The sequence below is a fragment of the Lissotriton helveticus genome, chromosome 11, assembly GCF_964261635.1.
Source record: "Lissotriton helveticus chromosome 11, aLisHel1.1, whole genome shotgun sequence".
Taxonomy (NCBI): Eukaryota; Metazoa; Chordata; class Amphibia; order Caudata; family Salamandridae; genus Lissotriton; species Lissotriton helveticus.
Genome location: NC_136072.1, coordinates 825,673,935 through 825,687,539, shown reverse-complemented (window position 1 = coordinate 825,687,539; position 13,605 = coordinate 825,673,935). Strand labels below are relative to the sequence as shown.

Below are 13,605 nucleotides of genomic sequence, written 5' to 3'. Positions count from 1 at the left end.
ACCTTCAGGTTTCAATACTGGCAAAAATATATACAGGCTGGCATGTACGAGAAATTGGGAAAGGGGTACCTTAAAACAACTTGGAACCTGCCCTATTCACATGCATGTGTCAGTAATAAAGGACAGAAAGTGTTTCTTAGTGGCAACAATTGTGATATGTCACTAAGCGGCACGCTTCTGTGTAACGGAATTAGTTTGCATGGAGCCTGTGAAGGGAATTCATACAACCTTTCATGTCACCAGCAAGGCGCACCTGCAACTGAAATAGAACCATTCTTTCAAAGACTCTATAATGGGAGTTACATTCTTATTGTAGACCGCAGATGTTGCAGTCTTATGCCCGGGACTCCTTATCTAGTAACTACAACAGCGAAGGTCAAGTGCTGTGGACGTTCTTTGTTCCCCAGCTCCTTTCCAGACAGGGAGGCAAGGGCATGGCCCAGTTTGAAAATTACTTCTATTCGAATAGACACTTTAAGCAGAATGAAAACAGTGCTTCTTCAGACGCCTACAAGGCTCACGTCATCAAAAGAAACGTATGATCTACAAGTCGCAAGGACGACTGCAGAGATACATACATTATTATCAACTAATTCCCCCGTACATTTCGCGGAAATCCTGAGCGAAATCTTAAATATTTCTGATACCACTGGGGTCTCAAAGGTATTTAAGACAGTATTTTCGATGGCATTAACACCATTCAAAGCCATACTGGGTATTTTTCCAGATTTCGTCCATTCGATTTTTGGCGGACTTCCCCTGATCCTGGGACTAATTGCAGGAATCCTATTCCTAGTCCTTATTTTTCGTTATGGCAACCCATGTCACAGATCAAACTCTCGCGACAATGGAAGATACGATCCTAGCCATTGGATACCGGGACCGGATATCAAAAATCCTGGGACTCTCCCGGCTTAGAGACCTGAACATGACTTGGTTTCTATCATTTCGACCAATGTGGCAAAGGTGTGTTTTACCTGTACTAAGGTGTCTGCTATGCGGAGAAGAATGCGTGTTAGACACCTGTCTGACGCTACAATCGGATGCGCCAGTGGATGCAGATACACTGTTGGTTCCTACCAAGGTTCACGCTTTGTGCTGCCCTCAAAGGCTGCCAATCCTGATGACGGCATTCCTGGAATCTTCACCACTACGATTGAAGAGTAGTGAAGTTCAAGATGAAAGCAGCATCAAACAGGTACGACCTTCTGTCAGCAATGCAAATCAGAATGTCAATGGAGACAATCATGCGCACGAATGCATGGTTACCCCTATTTCCGACTTAGTGGAACTTTCCCATGAAGCTGTTGACAGTTTTTTCGAAAGCCTGAATGATATGATGTTCTCTCCAGAACAGAAATAGAGACTTTTGAGTAAACTCGCACACGGCGTTCCCTGAATTCGGCCTTCAACTTTAAAAATAAAGTCACATGAACAATTACAATCCAGTTCACGGACAGCAATTTTTTCAGCATGCCCCTTAAAATATTTTTCTACATATTTTTTCCCGGGACACTGATCTTCTGCTTAAAGTAAGAAACTATTCCTAGAGAACTAAGATTTCTATTTTTAGATACTTTATATAGACTTGAGCTGCCCGCTGGTAGGTTCACAAATATTTTATTATGTGATGAAATGGTCTCGAACTTCCTTTCTGTATAGCCATATTAAGAGCCATTTCATGTGTATTTCTCATATACCAATAAGCAATAATGCATAACAATGCGTGTTTACTTTTGCATTTAATTCATAGCTTAAGTGCATACAATATATATGACTGCAATTTTTCAGTATATTTGAAAATTTCGAAATGCATTTATGTATTTTGGGGTGGTAAGGTATACACTTTACTCTATAGTATGTTGTACTATGTTATACTATGCATAGATTAGTAGATATGACCATAGTTAGCGTGGAGTGGGTGTCGTGTATTTCTATAGGTTCTGAATCAGTCCCCCTATTCCTGACCCTATTCTGGTTAAACTAACTATCAAGTTAACTAACAGTCAGCCCATGAGGCAAGAAAACCCCCATGATGCAGATACCGTTATCTGACGCAGTCACACTACGGCACAGGAACGTGTTATCTGATTAGGTCATAACGCTTGAGATCTAATTAGACAAGCGACATTCCTCCAGCCCCTGATAAGGCATACGACGTTCTCATAACAAATCAAACCTATGACAACCTGGAAAATCCGTGCGGCCATTGTTTTGATTTCACAGAGAACTTTTGCAAAAGAATGTGCTAACGAGCAAGTCGTATGACATCTTTATTGACGTACCTATGTCCATCCTTACGTCAATCTCGGCACCTTTAAGGTATAAATATTGCCGACCTTGCCCTATGCAAACACACGCGTGGTGACAAGACGGAGCAGCCATACTTGCCGAAGCCGAGAGCAGAAGCAGACCCCGCTGGCAGCAGCCCCGCCTTCCTGACGCGCTGAGAGACGCGCTGCTATCTCAAGCCGAGAGACCCAGCACCGGCGCTTCTGGGCAGCCCTCGCAGGCAGCCTGGAATATCGAGAGCAGAGAAAGAGATACTATTCCTCATCCATCCTAACTTCCAGGTACAGAACTGAATAACCCCTCACAGAGAATTCTTTAGTTATTCACTTGGCAAAAACAAACTTAACTTAAACTGTAACTTTCTATTCCCGCCCACGCATTAGACTTAGGTCAGGTACACGGGGTAGGCGTATTTAGAAACACCAGTTGAGTACGTTTAGTCAAATGTATATGTGTATGTAAATATATTTTAATCATTTTAAACATCATATGGCTCAGAAACCATATCAATGTTTTTACAGTATTATTTTATACTATTGCTTCTAATGTATGCACTTTACTTAACTATAAGTATTGCAATAATATCGATCCATTTCTCTTGTACGAGAAAAGAGACTGATCAATAAATAACATCTTTTATTGAACACGCCCGTCTCTTCCTTTTCTCTACATTCTGATGAGACTAAGAATGCACGTACTGACTGAGTAAAATAATTGCCTTGTGCTCACACGACTCTCGAGATTGACTCTTGATTAGGGGAGAGCAAAGTTGTCATGTTCTATGGTTGTCAGAAACTAAATCCCTTCTTGTCTAATCTGGGGAGTTAATCCCTTCCTTGAACATTCGAGAAAGTTTCTAGCGAACTCTGAGCTTAGCCAAAAATTAAGTCTAGCATCGACAGTAGTAGACCTAGTTAACGTCTGGCCTAGGCCTTTACTGCTGTAGGTACTATTCCAATGCGCAGAGCCTATTGGGAAGATAGGAGCTACACTACAGAAGTGGACTACCAACATGAAGACGGAATCTCTCTCTATGCCGACAACGTTCTGCTCTACATAGCAGCCCCTTCGGCATCGATCCACAGGATTCTACACATATTTGCAATCTTTAGTTCCCATTCGGGATATACTATTAATTGAGCGAAATCTGTTCTATTTATGCTATAGGGCCCTACTCTGCGGATGCCTAATAACACCAATATCACAGTCACTACAGATGGCTTCTGCTTTCTTGGCATCTATATCACCCCAAACCCGGCCGCTTCTATGATGCTAATCTCAGCCCCGTTGACCAGGTTTCATAAAGACGTACTACATTGGCGGACGCTACCTCTCTCTTTGCTTGGAAGAGCGCCTTTGTTTAAAATGCTAGCTCTTCCCCGATTTCTATACGTATTACAGATCACCCCCCAAAGGGTCCCAGATACCTATTTTAACTGTGTGGAGAGCGAGGTCAGAGCTCTCCTATGGAATGAGAAAAGCCCACGCATTGCGACACATATATTGAGCAGAGGGTGGTACAATGGAGGAATCGCGTTACCTGACCTGCGACAATATTACTGGGCTTCCCAGCTTGCATTGGTTAACCGACAGGCCTTCGTCCTGTAGTGTAGTTCCTATATTCCCAATAGGCTCTGCGCTTTGGAATAAAGACGTACTACATTGGCGGACGCTACCTCTCTCTTTGCTTGGAAGAGCGCCTTTGTTTAAAATGCTAGCTCTTCCCCGATTTCTATACGTATTACAGATCACCCCCCAAAGGGTCCCAGATACCTATTTTAACTGTGTGGAGAGCGAGGTCAGAGCTCTCCTATGGAATGAGAAAAGCCCACGCATTGCGACACATATATTGATCAGAGGGTGGTACAATGGAGGAATCGCGTTACCTGACCTGCGACAATATTACTGGGCTTCCCAGCTTGCATTGGTTAACCGACAGGCCTTCGTCCTGTAGTGTAGTTCCTATATTCCCAATAGGCTCTGCGCTTTGGAATAACATATCCTATAGATTTGACGTAGGACTTATGTCTCCTAGGTCTCTATCGAATATATTAGACTTAATTGTGAGTTCCAGCTAGCTCAGAGGTCACTAGAAACTTTCTCGTATAAATAAGAAGAGATTAGTTTCTGACAACCGCATAAACATGACAACTTTGTTTACCCAAGAATAAAACTGATCTTCAGAGACGTGAAAGCAATAGATATATATTTTACTCAGTCAATCGTGCATGCTTCGTTTCATGAGAGGTGCAGAGAAATAGAGAGATGGGCGTTTTCAATAAAAGGGTTTATTGAACAGTCTTCTTTCACATGCAAGTGAAGTGAACTGCTACATACATAAATAACAAAGGCTAAAAGTACTCAACTGGTGCTTCTAAAATACGCCTACCCCAATGTACCTAACCTAAGTCTAGTACGAGGGAAGAAGTAAGTGAGGTGTAGCATAGGTTTAGTTTGTCTTTGCCAAGAATCTAACCAAGATTTCTCTTAGGGTCTAATCAGCTCCGGCCTACCTCGAGTGAAATCACACTCGACCACTGCGCACTGTTGCTGGAATGATTTTCCAATTTTATTTTTCAAACAAAAAAACTTTTATCTTTTTCTTTTTATCATAACATTTGGGAGGGATTTTTAACACATCATGCTTTAGATATGTTTTAAATGCTTAGAATTTAGTAATATCGAACATAATAAAGTGGAGTGGGTGTTGTGTAGCATTTTAGAATCCAAGCGTAATTTACCGATTCATGCCCTTATATAGCTATAATTCAAATTGCCCTTATATAGGCATAGAAATCATACCCATATTTAGACATAACCCATTCAGTCAAAATACAGGCATGGCTACTTCCACTAGTTCCAAAAAGCCACAACGATTTCTTGGAAAACTCGGCTTCAGCAGTCAGGGACATCCCCTTACTTGAATATTGATTTGTCCTAGAAATCATGGAGTTTTCAAAGAACTACCATTCTCTTGAGGTTCTTTGATGACGTTATTACGTCCGACTTTACAGCAAACAAGACACCTTCAAGGTACAAATATGCCTACACTTGCCCTAGCAAACACATGTTGGTTCGGAGCAGCTCGCTACAGCAAGTGCCGAAGGAAGCCGACCCTCCAGCTGACGCACAGACAGCACTGACGCACTGTGGAACATCAGCGGCCTTCAGCAGAAAATTAGGAATCCAGACACCTATTCCTTTATATGTGAGCATGCAGTAATAGCACTGCAGGAAACTTGGGCCACACAAGGCTGCCCTGTCATTGGCTTTATTGAACTATGGAAACCAGCACTCAGGGACAGCCGTTTTGGTCACTCTAAAGGTGGCCTGTCAATATACATATCAAACAATTTAAAAGGCCCAATCACACGATTAAATCTTGATGAAGACTGGCTACTTGGGGTCAAAATCAATTAATGGCGGAAACAACGTTCACTTTTTCTCCTAAACGTGTACATCAACCCAAGCACACGTACAAAAAAAGATCACCTGGTACGTCTAACGGAAATTATGAGTGACCTAGCCGCGGAACAACCCAATTCAGATTGTATTGTCACGGGGGATTTCAATACCAACCTATTCCTAGGAAAACCAGCAGAAACTGAAGGGCCTTTCTTATTTTCTTTGACTGAGGCCGCGATACAAACCAAACCGCCCAACCAAGCCTACTGCGGTCTGGGTGAACTCTGTGTGATGCGATTTTACAGTGCAGGCTATCTGGTAATGAATGGAAGGTCGGTGGGCGATACCCCTCCAAACTGGTCCTGGACAAATGGCAATAAACAATCCTATTTGGATTACACCATCTGTAACTCAGCCCTGCTCCACTGTCTGGTCAGTTTTGGTATCCACCCACGAACCGAAAGCGACCATCGGCCCCAGGTCATATCCCTCAACACAAACCCAGTGAACCACAAAACTGCACCTCCAACCTGCAGGGGAACATACACTGAAAATCGAAAGCGCCTCAGATGGAGTGAGGACATTAGTCCGAATATTCTACATGTAAGCACGGACCTTATAAGAGATGGAATCGATCAGGACGCCTCTCCGATTGCGGCATGGACGATGCTTTGCTCACACCTGATCAATCTTTTCCCAGCAAAACAGCAGGCCCAAAGGACAATCCCACCTCGCCAGTTCATACTTTCAAAACAGTCAAAGTCACTTAAGAAAGCCAGAAACAATGCCCTGCGGCTACTTGCAAAATCTCCGGGGAATAGTGAGCTTCTAAAAATTTATCAAGCAGCCCAAAAGTCATTCAGGCTGGCGATTACCAAAGACAAACAGACGCACGAAAATCAATTCTGGTGTAAATTAGTGTGGGAGAGCAAGAGCCGAAATTGAAGAAAATTCTGGGCCCTAATTAACCACTCCAACCCGAGCACATCGAGCTTCGGATCGGCAAACATCCAAGAATCAGACTGGGCAACTTTCCTCACTGACCACTTTAGGTTACCAGAATATTTAGGAGCTACAGGAAGCAGCCCCCCAAGAGAGATTGAGACTGATTTTAGTAACATGTGGAGCATATCCTCCGAGTGTTTACACTCCGTCAGCAAGGATCTTCAGATGCCGCAAGAAAGGGTTGCCTCAGCTGTGTCAGAAGCAAGATCAGACGGAGCACCGGGCCCAAATGGCTTGCCACAAAGCCTGTTTAAATCTGACATAGCTCTCTGGTTAGGGCCGCTAACAAATCTTTTTAATTATGCTTTAAGAACTGCAACAATCCCGGACTCATGGCGGGTGCAATAATCCACCCAATCTATAAATCAGGATCCCGCGCCTCCCCCAACAATTATAGACTCATTGCTCTTTTGGACATTGAGGCTAAGCATTATGCAGGTCTCCTCTTGGAGGAGTTGAGGCTATGGGCAAAGGAACACAAACTGATACCGATGAACCAAACAGGTTTTATTGCCAACTCCGGGACTAGGACCAACCTATTAGCATTGTCAACTATTGCCGACAAAGCACTCTCAACATCTAGGTCAGTACTTTGCTGCTTTGGTGACTTCAAAGCCGCGTTTGACAGGGTCCCAAGGGCGTCTTTATGGGAAAAGCTAAGAAAATGGGGGACCCCTGATAAACTACTGGAGGCAATCATTCAACTTCACTCTTGTACCTGGGTCCGGGTGAAGTTGGGGTCCGGCACGTATATCTCGGAGAAAATCATGAAAACTAGAGGTGTGAAGCAGGGATGCGTGCTGGCCCCCCTCCTTTTTAACCTGTTTATAGCCGATTTGTCGATGACACTGGATGTAACAAATAGTCATCCCCCAAAGGTGGGAGGCACGGCACTAAGTAACCTTTTATATGCCGATGACCTGGTTCTTTTTAGCCTCACTAGGGTCGGGCTGCAAAGGCTCCTTGACCAACTACTTAGTTACACGATCACGAACCAACTAGAGGTTAATTTAAAGAAAACCCAAGTTGTCCCCTTTGGAAGGAAACGGCATGTCGGTGGTGGGTGGTCATATAACAACACAAGCCTTGTTACAGGTCACTCGTACAAATATCTAGGTGTTCACCTGGACTCTAGGGGTAATCTCATTAAACAGCGCAACAAGATCGCAGTTAAAGCTATGACCCTTGGGGTGTCACTAGCCAAGCTCACGAAAAATCTCTCTGGCCCAACTCTCTCGCCATTTTTGGAAGTCCTGAGAGCAAAAATTGGCCCTACCCTATCATACGGCATAGAGATATTTAGGGGCAAACTGAAAACTGTCTTAAATCAACACACAAATAAAATCTATAAAAAGGTCCTCCATCTGCCAAATTCCGCATCTGCAGCACAGATAAGATTAGAGCTGGGGTTATTAAATTATGAGGCCTCTAACATCGGCGCATACTTAAACCTCTGTCATAAACTGAGACAAGCGGACCTAGGCACACTAGGGGCCAGATGTAGGTAAAAAATATTTACCGATTCTTAATTACCGAATTTTACCGAATCGGTAAATAGGAATCGGTAAATAAGAAGGGGGGGTATGTAGGAACATCCAGATGTTCCAATTACCGATTCGGTAAGAATCGGTAAATAAGAATCGGTAAATACCGAATCGGTAATTACCGATCGGTATTTACCGATCGGTATGTCCAATGCATTCCTATGGGGCAAAAGTCCCATAGGAATGCATTGGAAATACCGATCGGTAAATACCGATCGGTATTTTCCGCTTCGGCCAGCAAACAAAAGTGAAACTCAACACAACAGCCAATCAGGTGCAACCACCCTCCCCCTTCCTGGCAGGAAGTGTGCACACAGGCAGCTGCAACTAATTAGAAGGTTCTGGAAAGGCAGTTGGAGCAGAGAGACTGGGAGCAGCAGCAGCAGCAGGCAGAGCTTGTGAATTGAGAACACTTTAAAATGGAAAGCAGCAGGGAAACTGAGCAGGCAGAAAGGAAAAGGAAACTTAAATTCAGTAGTACTGAATTACAGGTGCTTGTTGAGGAGGTGGTCAAGGTACACCACAGACTTTTTGGAAAACTGTCCCTCACTGTGGCAGAATCAACAAAAAGGAAAATATGGCTGGACATCCTAGATAAAGTTAATGCTGTGGGAGTGACCACCAGAGTGACTGAAGACTTAAAGAAGAGGTTCTATGACCTAAGGAGCCTCACAAAGAAAAAATTGGCTGATCGCCACAAACAGTCACAGAAAACAGGTGGAGGAAAGAACACTGCACCCCCACTCACCGAGCTTGAGGAGCTGGTAGCCACAACCCTGGAGTCAGAAAGTGTCCATGGACTGGGAGAAGTGGACAGCTCGGCTAAATCTGCAAAAACAAAAGGTAAGATGCATGCACAGCAATCCCCCTCCCACCCCCATCCATCCCTCACCCCTTGCAGCTCAGTTACCCCAGTCCCATGGTGTGTGTGCGCAAAACTGTAGCAATGCATCATGGTACATGTAGTCAGTCATTGAAAGAACATGTGACATAGCACTGTAACCAACAAGAAATTTAAATGATTGCAGACAAAATGAAGGGCAGGCAGCATGTTCAAAGTGCAAATTGATATGTTTAATTGTAGTGGCTGTGACACATTTGCACCTAGCTGATATGTGCCCATATGTCCACAGGTCACACATCCAGAAGGCAGTCCGAGGAGGCAGAAGGCACGGCACCCCAGAGGGATGACAGTCAGGATCCAGGGCCCAGTGCATCCCAGGACACAGGGGTTCCGAGTGGGCAGCCACCCTCCCAAGAAACAGACATCAGTGAGGAAATGCAGGGATCCCCAATTCCCTCACAGTCACCACTATTGGTCTCATCACCAGAAATGCCTGCATCCCTTGAATTGGTAACACCTGTTGCACACCCTAGCAGGAGGCATGTTGTTTCCCCACTGCTGCAAATGGAGATAGGTGCTGAGGAAATGGTGGGTGTAGAGTCACATAACTTGTCTGAGGCTGACATCACTGCCACACTGCAGCCCGGCACAGAGCCTGTACCACCTACCACTAGAAGGCGCACAGTCCAAGGAAGGGGTGTAGGTGCACGTGGGGAGGGGTCCAGTGTCTTCCAAGGCCTGGAGGGATCCATGGTCAGGATACAGAGGATGCAGGGCAAGGGCATCATGGCCTGTCAGAGACAAATGAGAAACATGAACATTAACATTCAGGACATTGGCAAGGGCATACAAGAGCTTGTGGAAGTGAACAAGTGCATGGCAACAGGCATACAGCAACTGTGCACTAAACTTGACTCTGAAATTGCTGCAAGGCGCAGGGACAAGCAGCGCGCTCAGAGAGCAGAGAAATCCTTACACCGCCTGGCAACAGCCACATCCCTGCTATGCAGGCGTAGCATCAATAGTCAGGAAGTCCTGACTAATAATACCAACCAGTTAACAAGGGGCATAGCTGGAATGACTGGTGCGCTGGAGGCCCTACTCAATGCACAAAGTGCACGAAGTTCTGCTCTTGACGTGCCGGACAGTAAACCTAGCACCAGTAGGAGCAGCACAGCTAGCCCACATGGTGTTGAGCCAAGGAGGAGCAGCAGGCGACAGGGTGAGGCTACAGGCCAAACGCCCAGTGAACAGGCTGAGCCACAAACACCTGGCAGTGCAAAGCGTGGCCGAAAATGAACAGTTTTTACTATGGCCTACTGCCTGTGGACATTTGTTTCATAGTTGTTAAAGTTTCATTTGCACATTTGTGCCATTTAAACAAGCCTAGTGTCAATATGCAACTATGGTGGGTGGATTCAAGACCTGTCTGAGTGTGTTTGCTCACTGTGAGCATTGATGTCAAATGCTTGCTGTTGCTCTTTTTTTCTTTACCATCTGTTTAAGAAATCTAATTAAACAGAAGCTTGTGCTTTGACTATAGCTCAGTGTCTTCACTTAATCAGAAATAGTTGCGTGTTATCTCCTCATGTCTGTATCTGCCATCACTTGGTGTTGACACTCCTGCAGGATGTCTTTCAGGCACAGCATTGTCGTCGTCGTGATCCTCATAGTCAGTTAACTCCACCTCAGTCCCCTTCTTAACAGCCAGATTGTGCAACATGGCACAGGCAGCAATGATCTTACAGCATGTGATGGGGGTATACTGCCTTGCACCTCCACTCTTGTGCAGGCATCTAAACCTGCTCTTCCAAATTACAAATGTTCTCTCAACAACATTGCGTGTGCGCTTGTGTGCCCGGTTGTATCTCCTTTGGCTGGGTGTTGAGGGGTTGAGGTAGGGGGTTAGTATGAATGAGCGAAGGGCATATGCACTGTCTCCTGGAAAGAAAAGGGAATAATTTACTCACATGCATACATGTACTGCTAATTGCAATAGGTCTAATAGGTGTTGCACACTGTGTCTTACCTAGGAGGTAGCCTTCACCAAATTCCCCTGCAGTCAGCCGTTCATAGATGCCACTGTTCTGAAATATATATGAATCATGGGTACTTCCTGGGAATTTTGCTACAAGGTCTGTGATGTAGTGCTTAGCATTGCAAATCACCTGCACGTTGATGGTGTGGGTTGATTTCCTATTGCGGTAAATGTATTCTGTGGCAGCAGGGGGACAAATGGGGATGTGTGTGCCATCAATGCACCCGATGATATGGGGAAATCCTGCCATCTGGTAGAAGTCCGATTTGGTTTGTACCAGTTCTGCATGGGTGGATGGAAAATAAATGTAATGGTCCATCCTGTGCAACATGGCGTCAAGGAATCTGTGAAAAAACCTTGAGAGGCTGCTCTGGGTCACCCCTCCCACCGCAGCAACCACGCTCTGGTAGCTCCCTGACGCCAGCAGGTGGAGGCTGCACAGCACCTGTACATGTGCTGGTATTGCATGTGCCCTTGGGGTGGGGTGCTCCAACAGAGGTTTGAGGTCCCTGATGAGCTCCATGATGGTGTCTGGAGCCAACCTGTACCTTTGCAAAATCTCTTCCTCTGTGAGCATGAACAGGGTCACACTCTGCCTGTAGACCTGCTCCTGTCTCAGCCATTCCCTCTCTCCTTCCTCCTGTAGCCGTAGCCGTCTTGCAATTACATAGAATGCCGCCATTTTGCAAACAGATTTGCATTTTGGGTCCATTTTTATAGGCTGTACCTGGTTTACACCTGATTTGAATCCATGGTAAATACCGACTCTTAAATACCGATTTTGGCCCAAAATCGGTATTTCAGAGCCTCCCTACATCTCAAACCTCAATTTTACCTATTCTTAATTACCGATTCGGTATTTTACCGATCGGTAACTTTACCGATCGGTAACTTTACCGATGGGTAACTTTACCGATCGGTAACTTTACCGATGGGTAACTTTACCGATCGGTAATTTTACCGAATCGGGAAATTTACCGATTCGGCCTATTTTCTGTCACCTACATGCCGATCTCCAAATACCGGTCGGTAACGGCCGAATTCGGCCGTTACCGACCGGTATTTGGCTACCTACATCTGGCCCTTGAATCCTTAGTCTGGCTAGAAATCACCGAGAAAAATCCAGGAGGTGCATTTGGCCACCTTTTTAAGGACTCTATTTATCAAATGTCGGCGAGTGACTTATGGGCCCTTAACCCCAGCCAGACAGCATTCAAAACTGTTATTAAAAAATGTGTGAGAATGAGTTCACTCATTACGGACAAAGCCCTCTTTGCCAAACGCAGTCATGCTTGGGCCATTGTAAATTCTTACAGACGGTTAGCCCCCTCCACTTACCTGTCTTGCACATACTCACTGTATTTAAAACACAGCCTTATGGCTATTAGAATGGGTGACTGGCGATTTTTGAAAGATCTGCCCCCCTGGTGATGTACGGTGGAAAACCTAACCTGTAGAGGGTGCGGCAAGACAGCTGAAACTCTGTTGCACGTGGTCTGCCTTTGCCCAGCCCTTAATTCCCAACGCAGGTGCAAACTCAAAGCTGAATGGAACAGGCTGGGTGTTCGGACCTGTAGGCAAGCTATCATCGTGGCTCTGAACCCCGAAAATACAGATTAAACATAGGATTAATAATTTTTATTCAGCAAGCATATCGTAACTTTATGCAAAAGAGGTCCTGCTAATGCTTCCCCCTTATTTTATTGTTTAAATCATCTAATATATTTCCTCCACATCCCCAAAAGAAAAAAAAGGGAAGATGAAATGAAAAGAACATCATGGTTTTTTTTTTAACTTGACTGGCCAACACATCGAGTGGTACCTCTAAGAACACTGGATTGTCTTTTACATGTACGATACCACTGACTGTCAGTGTAACAAAAATGGGGTGAATAGTTTTGTACATTACGTTTTAATTTTTTTTTTTTCTTCTTTCTTTTAAAATGTTATGGAATTAGGAGGTCCAGGATGTGGAAGATCTCTATTTTTATTATGATCGTCTAATTGATCGCCTTGTTTTCTTTTTATTTTAACAGTTTGTATACAATGTGAATTTTGTAATTTTCTTTTAAAGATATCTGTTTCATATCTAAATAAAGATTATCATCACTACAGAGTCCCATAGAACGCTGTGTTCTAACTTCAAAAGTCATTCTCGTTGTTAGGAGAAAACATTATATCTTCTAAGCTGGCAAAGAAATCGTCTACCACAGAAGGTAGAAAATATATACTTTATTTGATTTTGAAAAAAATCATAAAAGGGTGGACTTACCACCATGCAAACGGCAATTACATCATAAAAACAAAGCAAAATCAACTTTAAGTCAAGTTAAAAACTGATATCGTAAAATGTGCAAAATTTGCAGGGAAAGGTCTGAAAGGAAACAGGATAAGAGGAATAGTGTGAGTTCGATCTGGGTGCACGTTATTTTTAACTCGTGATAAAAGGGTAAAAAGTAAAAGGTATCGGAGAATAA

General features: G+C 44.2%; 1 protein-coding gene across 3 annotated transcripts in view; it reads left to right on the top strand.

Annotated features, from left to right (window-relative positions):
- The window catches only part of LOC144792108 (myoferlin-like), a 2,487,894-nt gene that overhangs the window by 2,338,613 nt on the left and 135,676 nt on the right, over window positions 1-13,605 (top strand). Inside the window, exon 23 of one of the 3 annotated variants that reach the window (XR_013602509.1) lies at window positions 9,380-9,493. The exons of 1 other annotated variant lie outside the window; for it this stretch is intronic. Coding sequence is in view for 1 of the 2 variants with exons in the window: in XM_078666979.1 (XP_078523105.1) it covers window positions 9,380-9,604 (225 nt within the window). In the remaining variant the exon portion in view is untranslated. Of the gene's footprint in view, window positions 1-9,379; window positions 10,002-13,605 lie in introns of those variants that run through there. One more of the 3 variants, XM_078666979.1, reaches the window with a different exon arrangement.